The sequence below is a fragment of the Cyphomyrmex costatus genome, unplaced genomic scaffold (assembly GCF_001594065.2).
Source record: "Cyphomyrmex costatus isolate MS0001 unplaced genomic scaffold, Ccosl1.0 scaffold467, whole genome shotgun sequence".
Classification (NCBI taxonomy): Eukaryota; Metazoa; Arthropoda; class Insecta; order Hymenoptera; family Formicidae; genus Cyphomyrmex; species Cyphomyrmex costatus.
This window is the reverse complement of record NW_017278933.1, coordinates 391,572-417,343: the sequence shown is the minus strand read 5'-3', so window position 1 is coordinate 417,343 and position 25,772 is coordinate 391,572. Positions and strand designations below refer to the sequence as shown.

At 32.0% G+C, this 25,772-nt stretch overlaps 1 protein-coding gene across 1 annotated transcript; it reads left to right on the top strand.

Annotated features, from left to right (window-relative positions):
• The first annotated feature begins 4,326 nt into the window (after positions 1–4,326).
• Positions 4,327–24,997, top strand: stumps (DBB domain-containing protein stumps). Its single transcript, XM_018544798.1, has 15 exons — positions 4,327–4,760; positions 4,906–5,112; positions 5,360–5,616; positions 17,807–17,963; positions 18,038–18,425; positions 19,013–19,309; positions 19,504–19,639; positions 20,164–20,354; positions 20,886–20,952; positions 21,442–21,768; positions 22,119–22,556; positions 22,641–22,757; positions 23,009–23,103; positions 23,848–24,061; positions 24,306–24,997. Exons 1-15 carry the CDS (start codon positions 4,327–4,329, stop codon positions 24,917–24,919), a joined length of 3,939 nt encoding a protein of 1,312 aa, XP_018400300.1. The 3' UTR covers positions 24,920–24,997.
• The last annotated feature ends 775 nt before the right edge of the window (positions 24,998–25,772 follow it).

The window sequence follows — 25,772 nt, the reverse complement described above, 5'->3', positions numbered from 1 at the left end:
TCTCTACCCCCTTCTGCAGACAAGTGTAAACGGGTCGTGTCCCCCGTGCGCGCAATGCGTGCCTCTCACCGTGCTAAATATAATATTCGCATGTATTTTCAGCGATGAATGAAAGTGTCCGACGGACACTTGCACTTTCCCGCGTGCGATTTTCTGAATCAGGAGAGAGATGATTCGTGATCGCGATAACGAGCTCTTTCATCAAGACTTCAGCATGAGTTTTCGATAGCAAGCGCCGCGAGATCCAACGCGTACGGAACATACGAACACGATCTGTATCTGAAAAGCAGAAAAGATTCCATTTGATATTTAAAAAAAAAATCTACAAACAGATTATATAGAATTTTTCTATTTAATTAAATGCAGTAATTTTTAATTAAAACAATGAAAAATAGATATCTTCGTGGAATATAGTTATAAATTACACAGGTCTACAAAATTCACTTTTTTTTTTTTTTTTTTATGTGAGACTGGTTTTTGACGTATTTTTGTGCTCTGAACATGATTCTGGGGTCTAAAAGAGCCTATCACGTCACGATTTTGAGAAATATGGGGGTCAAAACCGCAAAAATCGTGTTTTTGGGTGTGTTGATCCCTATTTTTCTCAGAAACCAGATGAGCTAGAGACTTCAACCTTTACTCAAATTAAAGCTTGATACCACTCTTATACCACAAGAAACATATATGCCAATAAAAAAAAACTATTTTGTATAAAATGGGGTTAAACTTTAAATTAAGTTAAACCTCTACGGCCCAGTTTTCGATCGTAATAACAGGGCCGTAGAGGTTTAACCCCATTTTATACAAAATAATTTATTTTTTTTTAATTTTGCATATATGGTTCTTGTAGTGTAAGATTCAAGCTTTAATTTGAGTATAGGTAGAAGTCTCTAGCACATCTGGTTTTTGAGAAAAATAGGGATCAAAACACCCAAAAACACGTTTTTCGCGGTTTTAATCCCCACTTTTCTCAAAATCATGACGTGATGGGCACTTTTGGACCCCACAATCGTTTTCAGCGTACAAAAATACATCGGAAACCAATCTCGTATAAAAAAAAAAGAAACCATGTAGACCTGTGTTATTTGTCAAATAATTTTGAAAATACCTTGTATCTATTGTAAATTTTTCGCATAAATTTTTCTTCTTGTCAGATAAAGAAATATGTGTTGGTAGATCTCTTTTTCCTATTATATTATAAATATATAATATATTATCTTTAGTTTACTCCTAGCTAGTATTTTATTTTCACTTTGGTATATCTTACTTTTATTTCAAATTCTCTATCATATCTTTTAATTTTGAAAAGTATGTTTGGTTTAAACCAACAAATAGATCACGTTTTTATACCTATATGCGTCACATAGATTATCTATCCTAAAGAACGTCTAAGAATATCCCATGATCTTTTTTCAAAGAAGTCCTTGTATAAATAAAACCGTATATTAACGTTATATTAGTAATAGTGTATATTACATTAGCGTTTAGCAATTAACTATAATAATTAACAGTAAAATAGAAATCTTTCTGAATGCGAGGACGAATGTCTTTTCCTTTTCTTCTTTTTTTTTTTATTCTAATAAAATTAAATCAATTTTAGATGTATATGATTCAGAATGTAGTAGATTTGCCTCGCATAAGGAAGACCGAATTTCTATTATAAATTACTAAACTTTTATCTATAGGACTAAACTCGTAGAGTTGGGAGTAGGGCTTACGCGGAGCCTTGCTGCCTTATCTTAAGGAAACAAGCGCAAGTATAGGTCCTACCAAATCTTGAGGAGTGTTGATTGGTCCTGAAGGGATACTCCATAGCACTCCTTCGAGGAACATTGATAATTCCTTTATATTAAAATGTTTATAATAAGGCTCAATATGTTTTTAACAACTAATATAGAGAAACAAGGCAATGAGCCAATAAATTACGTTAAAAATCTTTTTAAATTAATTTAATATATTGCCTTACTGATGAGTCCAGTAGTGGAAGCTGGGACGAAACGCCATAATTACGTAATATTCTTCGCAATATATTAAATTAATTTAAAAAGATTTTTAACGTAATATTTATTGGCTCATTGCCCTGTTTCCCTATATTAGTTCTTAAAAACATATTGAGCCTTATTACAAACATTTTAATTTACGCGAGCGAAGAGATGCGTTTAAAATTATAATTTGATTAAAGGGACGTTATTTTAGATTATTAGAGTTGCGTTTCAAGACCGACGATTGTTCGGCACTCAATTTGGGGGAACTTTTCAGATAGAGTTGCGTTTCAAGACCGACGATTGTTCGGCGCGCAAATTAGGAGGGGAATACATATATTACTTTGGATAAACATTGCGAAGAATATTACTACATCGACCCGCCATCAGAGGTCTATCGATATTCGCAAATTCTCGCAAGTGCTTTGATACGCGTATATCTCTTTATATAGAATCTCGATCGAATAACTCTCAGGCATAAAGGTAGGCTTCCACTACAATGCCTTACTGATAAGTCCAGTAATGGAAGCGAAACGCCATAATTCCTTTATATTACCTTTATGCCTACTAAAGGCGGACAAAGACAACGAGAGAAGAGATTGAGGTTTCAAATAAAATCAACTATCAATTATTCTTCCGAAAATTATCCAATACTTCCTAGTAAACATTCTTAACCGCACAACTTGATCTCCGATCCCCAGGTAAATAATGCTTAAATGCATTGTGACCCTAAAAACGGAGAAAATTTCAACAGCAACGTGACATATAACAGTGTATATAATAATATGAAAATAAATTATAATATAATGTATTTTGTTTTGCAGATATCCTTGGCATTCAACTGAGCTCTTTTGTAAAGAAAGTCATCATGGCAATCGGTGAGTTTTATTCTTTCCTGGTACAATCGCAACGGAGATCGCAGAGATCGCATACAGATTTCAGAGATGCCATTCGGCACGCGGGACACGTCGTTCACGCACAATTGTGCATCCTTCACATCTCTCATTTTCACTCGCAAGCAAACAGTAGCTTGCTCGTAACATTTGTCGGTCGAAATCGCAAATGTAATCCGCAATGTGATTCCGGCACATTTTTTAATTTGAATTTACGAAACATAAGCAATAATAAATATGTATAATTTGAATATCTCTTTGCTCTTCGTATTAATAATAAAAAATTAAATGAATTTTTTATCTTTTGACTCTTACATCGCCTTTTCTGATTTATATTGATTATTTTTATACTAAGAGTCCTTGAATATTTTCACCTTATTTGTTAATGATAAAAGTTTTCGATATTATTAAAATTAAAAATAAACGTAGATATATATTTTTAAACACTATTTAAAATTTTGAAACTTACGTTGCTTTTATAAACAAAAGAACGTGCTAGTAGCGAAAGAAAATAAACGACAACAATGGATAAAATTTTATCCGAGTAGCGAGTTAAATAAATTTAGCCGAATAATGCTCACCAGGATTCAGTGAAACGGCTCACACATCAAGGTGCATTTCCGGCGCAGCTACCGCGTATTTCTGTCGGTGTATTTTATCGAGTGGGGGAACAATGCAACGTCCGGTCCGATGTATCCCCCCACTATGTCCCAACCCAATGATCGTTGCAAGACTCGTCCATGGTGTCCCATGAACGTAACACGAGTCTCACAGTCACAGGTGAACTCGCTATTAGCCTAGTCGTGGCTATAGCATTAACTCGGGTCGTAATAAGAGCAAGTGTCATTCTTCAAATGACATTTTAATCTCAAATTAAACGAACGTTTCCTTTGCAAATCACATAAGCGATGCTGTTAATGTAACGGTGCGCACAGATCTTGTTAAAAAGAAACAAAAATTGAAAAGTAAACAATAAAAAAAAGATGTTTAACGTCTAATCTTCATTTAGATTCTATTGTAATTCGCGGTGTGAGTGAATCAAATCAAAGATCAAACTCAGTGATTCAATAAGACATTAAAGAGAGAATGCTACATTAGATTAATATAATTAAATAATTACTTAGCCTAACAGTTACTCCTTGCTGTTGATGATTTAAACGCGGTTTTAGAGTGATTGTGCGCGTACGTGAGAGATTTGTTAATTAATATAACGATATTAATTACACAAAACATATAAAATCCTTGTGTTAATTATACAAGTTAATGATGGACATCTCATGAGTGTTTCTGCCATCTCGTGTCTTTTCCAATGTCGAATCGCTTTAACGTAGCGTTCACTAAAGCAACATGTACGAAGACCACATCGCAACAATGATTTAATAATTCCTCGTAAACAACCGAAAAAGAAAATATTGTGAGTCAAGATCGTGACCTGGATCCGTTCGATACGTATGTTTACAGATAATCCATCGTACTTTTCATTGTCTGGCGGGACATCGTCGTCGAAAGCGACAGTGACGACAACGTCAGCATCCCCGACGTCGCCCAGGAGTTTTTCTGCTTTATTTCGTCGAAGGACCTGCAAGATGGGTGCGGCTACTTCATCCCAGAGTGGCGTCCTGATCTCAGAATTCACGTCTAATGTGCATCACGAGGGTTGCGGCAACGCGACAGGCACGTCAACACCGTCGACACCAACGGAGGAGCGTGTTCCGATGCTGTCGCAAAACGGCGCGATCTATCCCGGATGCGGCAAAAGGAGGAGTTTCCGCAATCTCTTCCGGTCCGTGAGCGCGAATGCGGAACATGAACGTACTCAAAAGTTCCTCAAAGGCGACCCGAGGCCGTCCGACGTTGCGCCACCGTCACCATATTTACCTCACAGGTAAAAGTCTTTTTTTTTCTCTCATAAATATCGAGGCGCACAATCTGAATTAATTTAATCTAATTTGTTCAGCTGCTTGCGTTTAATTCAGTTATATACATTTTGTTATTAGGAGTACGAATTTTGAATTATCTTGTCGACGCAGGTCACATTCGCACTCTGAAAAGGATCGGCGTCATCCAGGTCGGACCAGAAGAGTCTTGAAATCTGCCAGCGAACTTCTGTCTAATGATATGATTTATTGCGGTGTAGCGAGTAATTCCAAAGATCAAAATGATGGTGACAATCATAACAACAACGATGATGATGATGATGATGCCACGGAAGTTTTCTTCGGTGTAGATGATGCCAGGTTAATAAAACAATTACTTAATTTTTTGAAGGAAGTTGTTTTTTAATTTAACGATTTAACCAATTTTAAATAACTACTTTATATCTTTGTAATTAAGCTACAAATTTTGTTTATTACATCTTTAGTTCCATTACCAAATAATTTACCGTTGAAAATAGTTTACAAAAACTGAAATATCCTGCATATTCTAAATAGAATAGATATTTATAAAAAAAACAGCTATAGAATAATGGAAAATATTTTGCAGATATTATAATGTTTCCTCTACTCTTCCCACAACGGCCAGCCGAAGAAGACACTCAATCGGCACTTTCCTCGGGAAAGAAACAAGGACATCCAGTAATATTGCGACTCTTGAACGACAAACGGGAAGATCCAGAAATCTATTGGAAACAGATACAGCTCCAGTACCGCTCGATGATATCGATGGTATACATTGCAACAAGGACAAACAATTGTCTTGCAACAGGACTAAGCGAAGAAGACACAAAAGCTCCAATAAAGGTAAGTACCAATCGAGTGTAAATCTTAATTCTTTGTGAAAGCTCTCGTTATCATTAAACCTGGCTATTCAATATATATTAATATTGTTTATAGATTGTCAGACTCATAATTAAGAACAAAACAAAATGTAATATAAGTCCGAATGTCAATTCTATAGTCCAGGTTTCATTTAAAAGTATCTCATTTCTTACAAAAAGTTCGTAGCTATCTCTAGACTTCGACATGGAAATGTTTCCGCTTTTTGAAATTATCGTGGAAAGTTAAATCTCTCTGCGAAATATTCAATTCTATCTTTAGCAATCTCCTATGTAATAATCAGGTAAGTTTCTCTTCCTGCGCTTTTCTTCAATCAAAGACGCCCTTTGGTATTCAAATCTTGGAATGGCACAGAATTTCTGAGAAAATCACCAAGTTGCGCGTGTCGCACGAATTCTTTCTCTGTCATGAACATTGATTGCTATTTCTATGAGAATAGCGCACTCGCTTGAAGAGTTCTCGCATTCCCACGTTCCATTTGTCGCATGCCCGCATAAAGGCGCGAATCACGCCTGCTGCGTGTTATAAAAGTCGGAGCACTGCGATACAATTTCGATCATTCCATCGATTGTTCTCCAATTTCTATTCATATGACACTTTCGAATCACTCTGGCTTTAATTATAGCACTGTGAAGTGACAATTGTAGATAGTGTTGAATTTATTGGACAACTTTTATAACGGAGCTAAGTATCTCTGTATGAAAAGAGTAAAAAATTACCTTTTCATTGCATTTAAATTGATTTCAATAATCAATCTCTTAATTTTTAGTTTATATTAATCAAATCTCTTAATGAAAAAAGTAATACTACAAAAAATATTGTTTCAACGAGTAAGTAGAACTTCGTAATATTTTAGAGAGTTATTAATCAAATCTCTTAATGAAAAAAGTAATACTACAAAAAATATTGTTTCAACGAGTAAGTATAGAACTTCGTAATATTTTAGAGAGACAATAAAAAATTTAAAACTAATAATATGAGAATAGGGCTACGAGCCTGAGATTCATTAAAATCTTTAATTCTATTAATTCTAATATATTGCGAAGAATATCACGTAATGTTGGCGTTTCGTCCCGGCTTCCAATACTGGACTCATCAGTAAGGTATTGTAATGGAAGCCTACCTTATATTTACAATAAAAAATTTCTTATAACAAAATTTTCTATTATAAATATTATTCACAAGTTAATGTGTATTATAAATCTATTTATACTAACTTTCAAATTGTATTCAAAAAGAATGTATTGTTGACAACAATGAGAATATGTTGTTAATAATTTAATCATACATATTTTACCTAAGAATAGATATCGTACACGCTATGTTAGTATAAATTACTTTATTAGTTAATTCAATTTGCCTTTAAAATTCAAAGTGAAGTTAACATAAATAGCCTATAAAGGATATCCGGCGATCTCGCGATCACGTAACGGATAAAATCCGGGATCGGTTCGCAGATGAACGCGCACATAAGTCAGATGAAGTCCGCCCCGGAAGTTTAAAATCTTTAGTATTCGGCGAACAACTTCGTTGTTTTCCAATGGTCGATCGTGCCGGTCGACACATACGATAATGAAACTCCCAAATTTACGATGTTACGTGAGTAAAGAATTTTCCAATTCCAATGCATATAAAATTCATTTCTTCTAACAAACAAATTGAGATTTTAACTTTCTAACAAATGACATTATATAATTTGTAATAAATAAATAATTGTAAACGCGAATAAATTTACAAACCAAGCTTTTAAGCAGCAATAAACGAAAAATCTCATTGTTCATTAAATCCTTATTAAATAAACTTAACTTTTTCAAAATTTAATAGAAAAATATGATAGAATAGAAAATCTAAATGTATATTGAATATTAAATATTAATATCAATTCTTATTGGACCGCTAAATTTCAAACCGAATGAGACAATGCCACAGCGGTCTAAGCTGGATCACGGGTGCTTCTAAATAATTGCGTGTGAATTTATATACTACGTATGTAATTATTCGATTGCGCGTCGAAATTTTTTTTTTAATGTTAATAAACTACCGCAGTAATATCACAAGTTAAATTGACTAACAATTTAACGATTATTGATGTTGTTTACGTATTTTATATCGTTCTTAATAATTTTGAATAACTCATTACAGAAACACCCGTGATCCAGCTTAGACCGCTGCAGCATTGTCTCATTCGACTAAATATTAATGTTAATTAAAACTTAAAGAAAAGTAGTGCGATTAACATTATTCCGTCGTAAATCTATTAATTTTAACGAGTCGAGTTGTAACAACATTATAAGTTTACTAAACTTTATAATTATAGAGGATTAATATTTCGATTAGCAAAGAAGAACATCGTATAAAGAATATCTAATAAAAGCATGAGCTACTGAGCCGTCTCTTAATTAAGAGAGTCAAGCGGGCGAGGTTGTAGCACATGTGCATTTAACAGCGAAAATATGATCTCAGCCAGCATCCGGCCGCGCTTTAATTACAACCGGAAATGAATTGTAGATATTCGTGCAGCAGTCAAAATTAACAATTCCATCTGCGATACTGGCAATAAAATATGTATAAATAGGTAAGACAAAACCCTATGATCAACAATTATCTTCATCTCCATTAATTGACTTCACAACTAGGCCACATCGGTATATCCGATCGAGAATCTTTTGTATCTACTTGAAATGTTCTATGAATTGAATATAATTTTCAAACTATTCTTAAATAATATAAGGATAAAAAGATTTTGATTTAATATAGAGGAACGTTTTAGCACAAGAGGAATAATGTCAAAATTCATCTTTGGAAAATTGTTTTCTACGACTACTCTCGAAAGTGTCAGTAAGCGCTGTACATTTTCGAGAAATAACATTTTACACAGACATCCCACGAGAACGATTCGTCCATAAACGATCGAGCGTTAATTTGTTCTTTCAATAAATCCGTCGTTTACGATATGTCGTGGAAGGTGCGGAGGATAGATAACCAAATGTGTTTGTAAAGTTTAGATTCGGAATGTGTTTTCACGTGTCTTCCGTTACAAGCATCGCGCAGTGTGTCGTTGCCAGCACGAAACGGAAATATCCGTCCATATGTTGACACGAAGTTGCAGACGGTTGTATTGGCGCACCATCCTACGGCTTCATCGAAAGAATATGTTCCCCCATGCCATAAATTCTTCCCTCTCGTCCGGAGAAAAGACCATCCCAGAGGGAAAATCTTGCCTTACAGTTACAAACAGATATTAGCACAAACGCGTTAGTCAATATTATTTTCAAAAAATCTTATAGATCACTTGACTGACTTTCTTTAGACAAAAGGAAGTCAGTGTCAAATGTCCCGCACAAAATGACTTTATTTTTTATTTTTGTCTTACTTTTTATGTAGAATTATCTCTTGGCTTGCGATCGATAACACGAATCACTTTACATTAAATAAGAAAACGAGAATCAGGTTATGCAACGTATTTTACTTCTATTTGCGTAAATCTACGGAAATGAATGTGTTAAAAAGATCAACTTGCAGCTTGATATCAACAAACTGGGTGCGTCGAGCGATAAACTGAGCTCACATAAATCTACTGAAAGACGGAGGTCAGTAACCGCGGGATTAAGCATTCTGTCTGCATGTTCGATTCTATCCTCATATTATTTACCGGTCGTACTTCCTGGTGTTACACCAGCACAGATCTAACGCTTCCGGCGCTGACAGTTAGTTTCCGTGAGGCATCTCGATCTCCCCATCACATCGTAATAATAAATCAAGAAGCATCAGAAAGAGTTAAAGGTAGCTTGTCTTAACTACTCAACTATATAATCAAATTAAACAATGACGGTAAATTCTTCGTTATTTATTTAAAGGATAATAAAGAATCAAGAAATTTTACGTTAAAAAGGATTATATAACATATTTTAAAGACAACATCGCGGTCTAAAACAGGATTTACCACATTTTTTCTTTATTTCAGTTTTTAATAAATACGTAGAAATAATTATGTATTTTTGCACGATTAAAAGCGATTATTAATTATTCTTTTTCTCGAGTTGGTTCTTATGTTGATATTATGTTTGAATTGTAATAGAGTAATTAATTAGTAGCCGAGTCTGTGCAATTGTACATATTGAACCGCGTTCCATTTGCATCCACGTGTGCTTCTACTTTGTTCGGATTTACTACAGACTTTATCTGAAAGCGGTCATGCACGTCACCGTTTAAGGAACGACAAAAACATCCGGAAGAAAGAAAGGAGTATCCTTCTGCTTTCGATATTTACCCGTATTATAAATGTTTACGTTTTGAGATTTTATCCAGAAAGCGGAGTAAAACGAAGCTTTTGTAAACTAATGGAAAGCTCGCAACTGCTAGTTGCTTACATGCTTTCAATCTCGATATATGATAAATATTTTAAGATTTTTCAAATACTCATATATTATAATTAAAAAAAAAGTGATTAATAGAATTAATTTAGTAAAAAATTAAAATTTATACGAATTACTTTCTCAAATATTATAAAACAAAATATAAAATTATTTAATTTTACCACTAACAAGCAAAATTTTAGTGATAAAAAATATTTTAAAACATTAAGTTCAAATAAATGAGAATTGTTAATCGTTGTATCACGTCCTAATCTAACTTGGTCAATATAAAAATATTTTTATATTTTTTTAGAAATTAGAATTATTAAAATAACACCTACAAAATCGAAAAAATTGAAAAACTATTAGTGTAACTCGTTTTACTTTGAAAGGTCAATAAAAATTTTTCTCACGAAAATATACATATTGGTTTTGCTTAATTCGAATCATCAATTTAGATTCGTGCTCGAAAAGGGATTCGAGAGGCGCGATCCGAGTTGGAACGACCATCAAGTACATAAACGAGCTTTGATTGGTCAATACGCGATGTCCGGTATAACTACGATTTATCCAGCGAACCGAAAGTCGCGTGTTCGTTTCTCTTCGATAATTCTCACTCCCTTATCGATCCTGTAGATTAGTGTAGATCATCCGCAAATAGACTGAACTGTATTTATCGTTGAACTAGATATATCTCGGTATTGTCAAATGAATCTTCAAACATTGTACACATTTTATGAATTTTTACTTTTCTTTACTAAATAATTGAAATAAGAATTCAAATTGTACAGATATCACTATTATACGATAGATGTATCTGATTCATTTTTTATTGATGTCTTGTACAAAAAAAGAAGTAAAACGTTTTTATATCTTTGTAAGATAAAGAGATGGTCTAGTTTATAATAAAAAAACCGGAATTCTTTTATCATTTCTAACTTAAACTAATTCATATCTAATCTAATTAATTTTTAATTTTCAAGAAATTTTTCTTCTAGAATGCTACTGAAATAACAATTCACGAAAAATTTCTACTCATAATACATATTTTGCATGTAATAGGATCTATAAATCTGATTGTGAATTATTATTGTTTAGTAAATAAAGTTATTTTTACAAGATATATCATATACCGGTAACATAACGTACACATGTGTACTTATGATAATGCAATAACGGTAAATAACTGAGCAATATTTTGTGTCACATATTCATTATTCTTTAAAAATATATAAAAATTGAAGAAAAATCTGAAAAAAAACTTTTTATCTTATTAACTATTAAATACCGTTTATAATATAAATTACTATATAATACTACTCTCTCTATGACTAATATAAATAACTAATATAAACTATATATATAATATAAACTATTAAATATATATAATATAAACTATATATATAATATATAAACTATTGCTAACACAATATATCCAATGACAATATATTATGTTTCTTTTTTATTATTTAATTCTTTCTATATATATATATTTTTTTTTCAATAACAATTAAAATTTTATTTAAAATTTTTACTATATTTTTGTATTGTAAATACACACGACATTTAAATGAAAGGCAAATTAAAAATGTTTTATTTCTACTTTTCAAGGTTATAGGATATCTAGACAATTTTTTTTCTGTTATGTTGTCGAAAGTATGGCAGAGAGACTGAAAGGCAATATAGACGGAACATATTTATCTTCTGTAGCTTAAAATGAAATACGCGTTCCATTAGATAGTGAGACTATTTGCTTTAAGAAAAAATATCATAGCATATCGTGACATGACATTTATATCTACAAATTATACTCTTATAAAGAGACTTCTCACATTCAAATAAAAAAAAGGAAAAAAAATTTTAAATTACTTTCAAATAAATTTCTTCCTTAAAGGCGCTCTTCACCCACTCAAACTTTTTAGCGTCAATTTTTCCTTAATAGAGAAATATCAAAAGAGATGGATACTTTCTAAATTACAAGAAATTACTTTCTTAAAGAAAAAATAATATGTCTTAAATTCTTCAAGAGTGCAATATTCATGTCTTATAACAATAGCATTAAAATAATTTTCTTTGTTTACAGAAGTAAATTTGAAAAGATTATCTATAGAAACAAGAAATGTCTGAATCATTCTAGCGCCGCTAGAATATATCTAGCTTATAGGATTTGAGAGAGAACTTCTAGGAAGTTCTAATAAGCTTACTGAGATTTAATCTTTCAATAGACTTGGTCCAAAACAATGATGCAGCAAAATCCAAAAAGAATAGCTTATTATCCCTGATCACAATTTGTGATCAGGGGTATTCTTATCGTTTCGGCTTTCTATTAATGTGTATTTATTAATCTGATGCGTATATGTGTCTCTTTCGTGAAAATTAAGATTTTTATTTAATTTTCATTACTTTTAACTTAGAAATCATCCGTCAATATTTTTGATAAAGTTACTCCAGGTAATTATAAATTCACAAATAAAATATAGCTCGGCGAATTTGTAACATTTCTATATAAATCGCAAATTGTACTCCAACAAAAAATTTTATCGGTCATTATTCTCCGTAACGGCTAATGATTCTCTTGTCAGCCAAGATTTCCAAGAAAGTGGAGAACCTATAAACGCCGCCGACTTATCATCTTCTGTCCCTCCGAGAAATTTATAAACAGCACATATGCGCCGAATGCAACCGTTATGTGCGTTAGTGTATATAAGCGATTTCTTACCCGTTTTGCATTCCCGCAATATCCGTCGTGTTTCCCGTGACAGAAATATCCTCAGTATTCGTTCTTTCACATTATTATTATTTCTAGGGTCGACGAGATAAATGCACTCATAAATATAGTTAAAAAATATCATTAGATAGCTCCTCGATCTTTTGGTTCAATAGAAGCATCATTTTCTGCCCTTTACGCTTAATATGTTATCGTAACTAATACTAATTAATCTGAATTTTTTCTTCTTTATAACATCAACATTACAAAACGTTCTTAGCTTATAGATAACTACAAAAGACTGTAGCTAAAGAAAGTTTCGTCAGATTTAAAATATGAGACGTTGTCCGTCCTATAGTCTCAACGTATCAATGAACCGTGTCCAACGTGATACGCAAGTGCGATAGAGAGAGTTGCCTCGAGTAAAATACGGGGAACTGCTCTCGTGAACCTTAAGAGACAGCCAAGACGATTATTATTCCCTCGTTCAAGGGGTCGAGTGACTCAGTCTCCTCTTCTAATCTGATTAATTGAAGCAGCCTAATTTCTGTATCAAATGTGCGGTTAAATATGTGACATGTACTAGAAATAAACAAATTAATATGAATTATTAGAACTCTATACGATATATATCTTTTTCTTCAAGCATTATGTTTAAAAGAATGTATATATATATATATATATATATGTATATAGAATATATACATAGAAATATTTTTTATATCTAATTTATAGATAAAAATCAATATATACTTGCTCATCAAAAATGAGAGCTCAGTTACAAAGAAAGAACAAAAGTAATAGGTTAATGATAACCGAAAGAATGATATGCAGCAAAATAAAATACTTTTCATTTAGATAAACAAAAACTTGTTTAATTTTACTATTAAAATTCATCAATATAGTAAAAGATGATTAATCATTGACTATAAGAATGAGAGAGATTTAGGGATTAAAGGGCAGTAAAAATAAAAGACTTGATAAATAACCGACGCTTTCTTTAAAAGCCGCGTTATGCCAGTGGAATTTCGATTCATCAGTGAATGGACCCCCTGTTTTACGTCTTCACTTTTAGAAAACTATGAGATCCAGGATAAACGGACAATAAAAATGTTGAAAGTCTTTCACAGACGAATATTACTTCACAGATAAAAAAATCCTTTCCAGTTTAATTAATTACATTATTGTAAATTTAATAATTATTATTATTAATAACAGATTCTTATTTAAAACTGTTGAGAATTATCCTGTTGAGTAATATAAATCTTTATAATAATATATATAATTTAATTTAAAAAATAGAGAGAGACAAACACACGCAGAACATAAGAGATGTTAAAAATATAATTTAATGTTTAGCCACGGAACATGCTTTGGTACATTCTGCGCGATAATTAGAAAAAATATGATCTTATAATTGTAAAAAGCTTTTTGCTGATTTCGTTGGCATGATAACCATCGCCACGTGGATACAGAAAATCTCTCGCTACAAGCGATGCTGTCTTAGAGACGCGCCTGCGCCGGGTATGAATGGTCGCGATGGTCGGGTATCCTCGAGAAATATTTGAATGTCTGCTCAGTTCCATCGCGCCTTACGCTAGAGATCGGTTTTACCCTTGTCAACTCCCGTATACTTTTTTTTTTAATTTTTCGTCTACGTGAGTTTAATCTCGAATGTAAAAAAAATAGTATCTCTCTCCCTTTTGTGCCTTTATTAAAAAATATTTTTTATACTTTTTTATATATGATGAAAAGTGTTATTTATATCAAATTTAAAATTCTTACACTTAATTTAATTTATATTTTTAACATAAACATTTCAACGAATCCATTATTGAGTGATCATTAACTTCAACTGTGGATACTTCTTTTTAGTGGTTCAAAATGAATGGATAGAGTCGAAAAGTGCATAGATTTTAAAAGTAAAAATGAGGATAAAAGCGGAAGATTATTACGCCAAACGAAGCGCCGAATATTTCGGTAATTATCTTCCGATATTATTCCATTTTTTTAGTCGTGATGATAACTTTAAGTGCTTAATTTAAGGGAAAGAATATAACAAATCCATTTCTAAAAAAAATTGATTCAGAAATTGCTATTACAAATAAATAAAAATGATGAAATATTATTATATACAAATTTTGAAAAACATTTTACATATTGCACAATTGATATTTATGACGATAAAGATATAGAATATTGTTTCTTCGTGACGCACACGTGTTTGTATCTTTCACAAATTCTTTATGAGGACGTCAGCTATCGCATCCCGATGCATCCAATGCAGGATACGTGATATGTTAATGAAATGCAAAACTAACCGCGTGTGAGTCGAATACAGATGAGATTGAAGTAGCATCAGATTTATTCAAACTATTTGTCTTTGTTCAAAACTTACCGTACTCTTGTACTTTAGTCTTAAAATTAATTTAATTATTTATTAAATTATTTCCCTCTCTTAACATAAAATTTGTAGATACAATATATAACATAAAACCTTGAAAATTAAATAAAATATTTAGTTTCTATTGGAGTTAAAATTTTCAAAATTTGTAAATTTAATACTGGTTTTCCATTCAAAAAATATTAATATAAGTTATATATAATAATTAATAATAATAAATATATATATTCATTTTTATACCTAAAATTTTAATTTTTTTTATTGAAAAAAAAAAATTTTTATTTTTTCATATTTAATATAAATAAGATTAAATTAAAAATAAGAAAAAATAAACCTTTTTACAAAAATAGATTATTTATACTATAATATTGTAATTAAAAATCTTACTTCAAAATATTTTCTGATTATACCACAAAGAATCTAAACCAATAATAAACTATATTTTTAACAAATAACCAAAACAAATGGATTATATTGGCAAAGATAATGATGATTTAATTCAATCTATCATCACATATTTAGCCTATAGTTGTATAATACCGTCATTGTTTGATGTAGTCAGCGTAGAAACGGACGGTTCGGATGGAGAATTCGAAACTTAACATGCACCATGCATACAGAAAAAATTATAGGCATCGCCTAATTCGTCTTGCCGAAGCCGAGCATGAAAACAATGTGTGCGGGGTGGGGCCCCTCGAAATAAACGGTACGGTTTCCTCTCCAGAGTGACTTCGAGCAGTCGTAGTTCGACATTCACGGGATCGTCTTCGTTAAAAATTGTCCTCGATTAGAAAAGGCAAAGATTTAAAAAAAAAATGTTATCAAAGTTCATGAAAGAATCGTACAACTGCCGATGACAATCGTGATTACGAATAGAAGATTGGAATTTAGACTCTGTTAAAACAGAGGGTGTGACAAGAAACGGGGGTAGTGAGAGTTTTTCAACAACTTGTCTTTTAAATCGAGAGTGTTTACAAGAAACAATGGTCGATATCTGTGCTAGTCCTCGACTACAAAGACGAAACCGGCCAAACTTTTTAGATTTTTCCGCAATAACACGTAAGTCGGAGTAAGAGAACGTAAATTCTCGAAAATATGCGAATTAAAATGCAAATGCATTGCGTACATCAAGTTGCAAAAGAGCGAATCATTGTGTCTTGGTGTAATCTGACGTGCGCCTGTTCGAGTGCGTTGATCTTTTTGCAGTAATTATCATCATTCAGGAGCAACCCGCGACCCACGTGCGTTACAAATCGACTGTATCTCCCGCGATATTATCATCATGGTTGCCAAGCACTACTGACAGTTAAAATTCAAATAAAATCCACAAAACACGACTCATAATAATAATTATAATAATACAGAATGTAACCTAATAATTAAAAATAAAAATATATATATTTAATATAAAATATTTCAATGAAAAATTTGAAGAATAAGTTTGAAATTGTTTTAAGATTATTTTTTATTACAATGAAAATAAGAAAAATACTAAAACTTTTATTTTAAAAAAACATAAATAATATAAGTTTCTGGTAAATATGAATAAATAAGACAAAAAGAACGCGAGTACAAAAAATGTTAAAGGAAATAGCATTAACACCGTCAATTAAGTAATTAAAATTCTATGTAGAGACTATGTGACATACATAAAATTTACTTTGAGTCTAAAATGAGTTTAACTTGGCCTCGCGAGTAATAAATCCAATTTAAAACCGGAAACACCGAAAACGGAAGCCACGCGCCTCACATAGCGGGAGTAAAAGTTGTTGCGACAGTTCGTCGCGACAGTAGAATAAAGACTATAGAACTTTTTTTTCATTCATCACTATTATGAAACATCTATTAAATAACTGTAAACTTTTATTTATTATTTTATAGAATTTTTTTTTAATATGCAAGAAACTAAAAAGACACTTTTAATAATTATTTTCTTTGTTTGATCTAAAATTAATTTCTTTTAATCTTTTCTTAAAATATTTTTTCAATTCTATATGTATATCAGAATATTTTTCTAACAAAAATATTGTAATTACATAAAAAAATGACATGTATATAAATATTAATATAAATCAGATTATCTGCTTCTACCGACATTCAATTAGAGATTATCATTTAAATTTATTCGACTGATTTAAGTCACCAGTTGCACGATGTGCTGATTCCGCATTAGAATTTTATGAAACCGTTTCATCATTTTGTAGTCATTATTTTCACATATAACACGAGGTAGCCGCGTGGTATTATTTCACCCACATTGTATTACAACCATGTTGCGTGTTCTATGATGTGCGTCACAGAAAATTAAATGCATTCCCGTGTGTCACGACAAAGCTCAATCAAGGTTGCTTGTGACACATGTATACATTTTGAAAATTAAAGAACTGTCAACTAGGGCAGCAAATTAACACGTAAAAAAATCCGGAAAAATCATTAATTGATCTGCTGTAAATAAATATTAAATAAAATTAGCCAAATAAATTGCATAATTCAACCTCAATATTATTTTAATACTATTGTTTACAATAAAACTATCCAATAATTTTTCTGCTTTCAAAAAAATATGTTATCATCTGTGTTTTGTTTTTATCTAAAATTATTTGTGAACTTTCTTGTATGTCCCCATACGAGAAGCAATCTTATAGATACTTGAGTCAATTAATTTGATGTTTCAATTGCTTGTTTCAGGGTCGCATTCAGCTACAGTCTTATCAAGAGACGGACATGCAGAGGACGATGTCGTTTTCGTCTCTAGCAAGGAAAGCGAGGCTTCTAATTTATGGGTTAACTACCTCACCGCATGTTTCGAGCAAATCAGCCGTCAACAAGGACGACCGCCGTTCAAGTAAGTATAAAGCGAAATGTTTTTTTATTTTTGTGCTAATTTCGAATAAAATTTCAACTAAAACCATTTCTCAGAGTACGTCACATCGCGATTGAGGAACCGATAGCACCGAAAACAGAAGACAAGATTCGATCTTCTCGCCTTCAGATCGTTGTCGTGTGCCCGGTATTGCTAGAACGCGTTCGAACCAATCCAGAGCACGCCGTTCATCTGACAAACCATCTGGTCCCCGAAAAAGTACTAGCAATGATGTTGGGTGTTCATGACAGTCACATCAATGACACTTATAAATCCAGTTTAGTTTCCTGTGATCAGTGGAGAAAGTTTTTCGTAAAAGACCAGGACGAGACATTCGTCGGGGAATTATTGGGTGCAGCGGTTGCTATTTTAGGTACTATGCCACCGGCAGCCCTCAGAAACGACAAAACTGTATTTTCCGTGCATCCAAAAAAGGTCAAAATGGTAAGTTTAATTTTACCATATGTTTATAGAAAAACATTCTAAAATGTTCTAGGATTGCAGAAGGCACATGCAGTGCTGCCAGTCGGGTCGGGTTCCCCCTCCAGTGCCTTCCACAAACCAGGCAGTATTCCACAAACACAGGAAATATTTAATATTTAAATCTTAATTTTTAAATCTTAAATCTAAATTTTTTAAAATATAGATTAAAGATTCAATTTTAAAATAGTGCATTGCCGGTTTATGGAAGGTACTGGAAGGGGAACCCGGCCCGACTGGCAGCACTGGGCACATGTATAAGAATATAGCAATCGCAAGAAAGATCATTATGGTTAAAGGACACTCCTTTTGAGATATATTCGCTTCATATAAATAACTATAAAAGAAAAAATAAAAATAAAAAAAATAATAACGCTAAAAAAAAACACATAACGTTAAAAAATAATAACGTTCGAATAATTAGGGACAATATCGACTTTACATATTTGTACATTGTATCATTTGCTCATAGAACATATGATTAAATAAAACTTTGCATGAAAAACGCTGGAACAATGTAAAATAAAAAAATATGTGCACTGTATTCGCAGGGACAGAATAGGATAATCGTTTTATTAAACGATCCGTTGAGTCCCAGAGATAACGTCTCTGTAGTTGTTGATCGTTGCGGCGACGCAATCGACATTAGCAACGTAAAAAGAAGAAATCCTTACGCGCTACAATTTTCGATACCAGAAAAATGTCTCGAAGTCTCTATGTTGGTCGGCGTAAGAATAAGCAAGAATGGATGTTCGCTCGGAGTTAGACAAGTCAAATGCGAAAGTAGGCTCAGGGAATTAGATCAGATTCTCAGAGCGCACGATAATCCTCTTGAATTTATGTGCCAGGTAATTTGATTCAAAGATTTTCTCCGAAAATTGATTTAATTTAATATTGCATTTTAACGATAATCTGTAAACTCAGTTATTTTATTTAAAAAATAACAGCTTTTAGTTCCGCTACTTTATTATTTTTGTAAATAAACGAACAACAAAACTTTAAAATATTTAATTTACTATTGTCTCTTTTCTATCTATTATAGACTTTCGGCTTCAGTTCTACTGACCGAGAAAAGTTTGACAATTGGATGGTCCATGCATTTCAAAAAAATATGCCTCCTCATTTCAATCTTTTATCCACCCCGAACGGTATAGTGCCCACCCATAAAAGTTGTACGAGTAAGTAGCCTCTATACTTAAATAAAGATTATATATATTCGATAGATTATTATATATATATTCGATGTTATTATCCAACGCTTTTTATAATTTTATTAATTTTCAATTTGTGTGTTAATTTTTAATTTATATATGGATTTGTTAGTACATTAGCATTGATTCAATTTATTTGATTGTAATTATAGATGTTTGACTCTTATTACCCTTTTACTTTTTCATTATCTTTTCATTTTGAATACTAAGAGTCCTGTATTTATATATTTATTATAATTATATTCAATAAAGTGTGAATCATTAAATTATTATCGGATATCATTAAATTAGATAATAATCTTGAAAGTTATATCAGAATAATTATATTCGATAGAATTTTATTTTACTGATAACATACATTTTTTATTGTTATTTTACGTAATACATAGAAGATGAAAATATAAAATGGTGTGCGAATTTTTTGAGATAACGGTCTCTTTAAGCGATCACAATTCGAAAAAAAAAGAAAGGGTTTTTCGGGTTTGTTCTAGGTCCAGAAGAAAATCCGACATTGTTACATTTTGCTGCGCGATTTGGCTTGGAAAAACTAGCATGGCAATTATTGGAGTGTCCTGGTGGCGATCTGGCATGCGATTTGAAAAATATTTCCGAGCTGACACCAGCTGATCTTGCTGAGCAAACTGGACACGCGAGACTGGCCCATCAACTACGGGGCTACATGGTACAAAAACCTCACCTTTAGGTCGAAAACATGGTCTAATAATCGAAAACAATCGGTACTATCGCGATATTTTATTCTTTTCTCAAGGCATCCACTTTATAAATTTTCAAAAGTAGGATGCGCACTTAAAAAAAATCAAATTTTATTTAATTAATACTAAAATAAAAGTTGCTTCTCATTTATTTCTTTATTTAATCTCTAAAAGTTCAAGTATTTATCTTGTTGTAATAACAAGATTTTGACAAGTTCTTGAATCTTTATTTGGAAATTAAATGAAAAAGATGTAAAAAGTAAATTTTATTTTGATGTATTAAATAGAAATTATCGTTTCTTTTTTGAAGTCTACCTTGCTTTTCTAGGAACTTTTTTCACTTATTTCAAAGCAGAAATATTTCGGAGAAAAAATCGCGCGAATTTGCATGTCAATTTAATACTCTTCGAACAATAAATAGTCGATGAGTTAAATTAATGAATTAATTCTACATTGCATGTTTCAATCGCGACTTTGGAATCCCCTGGGCAAAACTTCAGCAAATGAACGAGTTCACCAACATGTATAGCTACCTCAAAGTTATGAGTCAGACGAATCGATCAGCAGGTATTAAGAGACATATCGCTACAACAATATATTACAAAGACACAATAATTCTACTGCTTCTTAAGAATTTTGAAGTTTTCTTCAACTAGGCTATTTAAAATTTGCATTAAGATTTTATGTATAATACACAGATTATTTGATGTAAACAGAAAGATATAATTTTACATTGAAGAAGAAATTGAAAACCATGAAATAAAATTTTTGTAGACAAAGATCCATTTTCAAACTTGTAAATTAAAAAATTAATAAGAATTAACTGTTACTTCAAATTCGTACAACTTTCAATAATATTACACGTTATAAATACCTCATAAATTAAAAAAACATGTTCTATACCTTTTATATGACTTTTTACACAAAATATCTCTCTTATACGAAAAATATTATTGATTCATCCTATATTTAAGATGTTCAGAAAAATTTTTTTTTTTAAGTTGGTCTCAATTATCTTAAGAGAAACTCGAGAATAATGTAAATGTGTGTATTTAGAAACAAATTCAACTACCGATGTCTCGTCAACGACGGTCACAAACGAAATCAATAATGAAAAAGAAGATTATTGTCGACCAAGACCTTTAAGCGAGGCTTATTCAGTACCACCGATCGCAAGGCCGGTAACAATTCTACTCCCAAGTCTGCAAACAGCAAGTATCTCTAATACGACCACAAATCCCTTAGCCGCAAATTATTCGATCGTACCGACGCCCACGTTAGTAATTAATAACCAGCTGCCGTCCACACCCACATCCACGACCTCAGTCACGTCAAACGGATTGAATACGTCTTTCCAAGACTACATGAAAATGCATGCCGCTGGTAAATACTCTAAATTATTGTACATATAATTCACAGGCAATTATTATATAATAACTATATATATAATTTATAGATTCTTCTTTTATCACGAACTCTCTTCATTATAACGTAATTGGCAAGTATTTAAACATTATATTTAAATACTAATGTATTTAACAAATGTACTAACTTTCATTTATCAGTGTTACATTCCCCTTCCCCCCCCCTCTCTCCCCCTCTCTTTCTCTCTCCCCCTCTCTCTCTATATGTAATTAATAAAAATCCAATATTACATAAAATTAGAACAATTATTTTGTTTCCATTTTTATCTAATCACTTTCAAAAGTAAATATATGAAATTATAATTAAAGGTCCGAAAACAATTACAACGAATACAACGAATTATCAGCCATCTCGAGCAGATACATCTATTCGCCAAGAATGTCCTCAAGAAAGTTACTCGGGAATACGAGAGGATAATTACGGTCAGAAAATATGTCAGAATCTTTCCTACGGCAGAACATCTTCCAACAGTAGTACCAAATCCAGAGAACCGTCAGGCCCTCAAGACGAGCTTCTAGAGATTATAAACGATTTCAAAAACAATGTCTTTACGATATCCGAAGTGGAGAGGCTCGTCGAAAATTGGCAGAAGCGAAATGACGTTCAGCAAAGTTTTAAGGACAAGCAACGACAGCTTATGGCAATGCGAGAGGAATACGATAAAATACAAAAAAGAATGAAAGAAGAGATGAAGACCCCGACGCCTTTCGATAAGATACGAAAGTTCTTTTCCAAGGGAAAGAAAGGTTACTTTTAGAATATCCTTAGAATTTATAATCGATTTCTGAAACAAAATAACTGAAAAATTGTTCATCTAATTTTTATTATAGAGACAAAGGAGTCTGCTGGAGTTGCCTCCGATTCTTCTACAAGCAAATCTGAAAGTATTAACGGCGGATTAGCTGATCGCAGGCCTGTCAGCAGTTTAAGTCTTCGTAGCGTCTCCAGTAAGTAAATACAACATAATTAATTAATACATTATCTAATTATTTAATAGATTATATTAAATAATAATTCAGAATATCCTTAAAAGCATTTTTAAGATAAGCTCTAAAGTTCTAAAAGGGCTTTACAAAATATTTAGAAAATAATTTAGATTTAAATGTTATTTAAAAGTCTTTTAAATATTTTTTACAATATTGTTATACATAAATAATTGAATACTTTGTGCTTTATATAATTCTATAAAATTGCTTAGGTTCATCATCATCTGGTAGAATGAGCACTGTCAGCGGTTGCAGCGGTGCAAGCTTGGGCGACAGTGGAACTCATTCCGATTCCGAAGACAGAAGAGTACGTGAAATATTACAAATAAGACATAAACATTTTAGCTAAATAATTATTAATCAACAGTGTTAAAATATAAAAGTTGCGACAGTGGCAATTCGGTGAAAACAGTAATATATTTCGAATATACAAATTTCAGATATCATACGTTAGAGTCGTGATTATTACATTACCTTCTTACATTATATGCAACCAACATTCAATACAATCAGTATTCTTAATTAATAATGCGTCTACAGAAATCGGGATGATGAGCTCACCATGTCTATCTAACAAAAGCTAATCACACACAAAAGAAAGTGCTGTTGCTATGTTCTAAACAAATTACCTTTTGTTTCATGTTTGCAAACTTCTGCTTATAGAACATAACATAACTCTAGTAACGCTAGTAACTTCTACAAAAATATTTAAAGAACACGGTTTAAATTACACAAACAGTATTTAAAAAAATGAAAATCACTAAGTCGCATGTTTTAAGTTTTACTTTTTAGTCCAAAAATTCTATTTTCTCTATAGCCATATTAATTATTAAAAATAAAATTCAATTTCTCTCCCTCTCCTCCCCCCCCCCACTCTCTCTCTCTCTCTCTCTTTCTCTCTCTTTCTCATCCAAAAAATCGGATATTAATTTTATGTTTGGAAAGAATATAATCTTCAGAGAAGATATACGTATTGAAGAAAATATAAAATAACAATAAGTTTATGTTTTTATTTTATTAAGTTAAATTTAAAATTTATTTTTACCTCCAGAATGTCAGGGATGAAAAAACTGGCATAACATCCTACGAAATACCACCTGCGCCTAAACCCTTCACAGGCAGATACTCACCGGCATCTGGGTATTCCCCATCACCGAGTCTCTCTATCGCGTGTGACCTCGAACTCCGACAGACACAGTCACCGTCCAGAGTCAACGATAATGAGTATTACATTGCATTTCCACCGTCGGGATTACCTGTTCATGGTAAATAAAATCTAATATTCTCAATATTCTCATTTCTATTTATTTCAAGCATCATATCCCGAAAAATTCTAAACAGTATAATAATTAAAGAAGAATATTTAAAAACTAGGTATAGTGTTCAAATGTGTCAACATTATCTTTTAATATCCTTTAGCTGTTAAAAGTACATCTAGTTTTTAAAGCAACATTTATAGAAGTACCTAAAATCTCAAAAATAAATAATTTTCAATTCAACTTTCACAAGCGTTTAAAACGGATGGCTCTCCGAGGGAACCGAGTACGCCAAGTTCACCATGCGATCATCCAATGAATAATAATCACGACTTCGTCCAAAATGTCGCCGTCTCATCGGATAAACGCCAAGAAGAAATTGAAGTGACGAAACTTGCTAGCAACAATAGCTATACGAACATCGATCCGGTGGCATCGATTTCCACTCCAATCGCGCCGCCAGGAATGTGCATCCCAGACTACACTAGCAACGAATCGACGTCCAACGATTCCGTTCATATGGATCGGGAAGTCGTGGAAGAACACATTGATGATATCGCCAAGGCGTGTCCCAATACTGCGAAAATGAAGTCACCGTTCACTCAATCTACCGTTGACGAGGTCGACTCTGCGCTCGCTGTTCGAGGTCAAGAGACCGCAGGGACAATACGCGATGAGGAGCACGTGCCGACAGACTCGGCGAACATTTTGAAAAACATAAATGAGGTCACCGAGATTAAAATGCCAGAATATATGAACCTTGCTATTAATATGAGTCACGATGCTGCCAAGGTTCTCGGCGCCATACCAAAGAAGTTGCCTGCACCACCCGTGCCACCGCGAGGTACAACCTTTCATACTGTATAATTTCACGTGACTTTTTTTATAATACGAAGACAAAACTCATCGCGTTAATGATCAACAAAAATATATAAAGATAAAAATGTAAACCCTTATATAACAACATTATTTTGTTTTGTTATATTTTCCAAATTTTTCTTGTTTTATTCTTGCAACGAAAGAAATCGCAAATTTTATTGTAAATAAAATTTGTAACAAAACTCAATAAATAATTGCGCATTAACATATATAGTTATTATGTATAAATTAAATTAATTAAGCTCTTTTTCTAAACTGATATTTCTATTCAATCTAAGATTCGCATATTTAGATAAGCTTTAAATCTCGTGAAATATGTAAAATAAATTACTGACACTGCAACAGATTTCAATGCAGTTCTTTAAGAATTATTTCTTGCAAGTTAAAGATCAAGAAAAAAGATTACAGAAATTTCTGATGAGTCGTAATTGAAAAAGATATCAGTGAGTCATACGGATATAACTGTGAGAGAAAAGTCCTTATTTAGTGATTTTATCTTCAAAGCATTCGGAAAATTGCAGAGTTATTTATATCACACATTAACAAATGGACTAATCATTTGTTAGAATATGAATTATATTAATTTTCCTAATACTATAACATACAATGCACAATTTTGTGATTTTAAAAAACAACGAGTAAAAAAGTTATACATTTAAATTAAAATGTATAAACATACACGTAATAATCTCAACGTAAAAAGTTATCTATAATTAAAATAGAGAATATATATACAAAAATAAATATAATTACATATGTACTCAAATTTATAATAATAGATCATTTTATCCGGATTTATTAAATCCGTTTTCGATGAATTTTTACTACTTATTGTATTATT

Bases quoted from the DNA above. Each gene is read 5' to 3' on its own strand.
- stumps (XM_018544798.1), top strand. From the start codon at position 4,327: ATGTTTACAGATAATCCATCGTACTTTTCATTGTCTGGCGGGACATCG. The intron at 22,758-23,008 runs GTAAGTAAATAC...AAAATTGCTTAG, and splicing joins AAGTCTTCGTAGCGTCTCCA to GTTCATCATCATCTGGTAGA. The intron at 23,104-23,847 runs GTACGTGAAATA...TTTTACCTCCAG, and splicing joins CCGATTCCGAAGACAGAAGA to AATGTCAGGGATGAAAAAAC.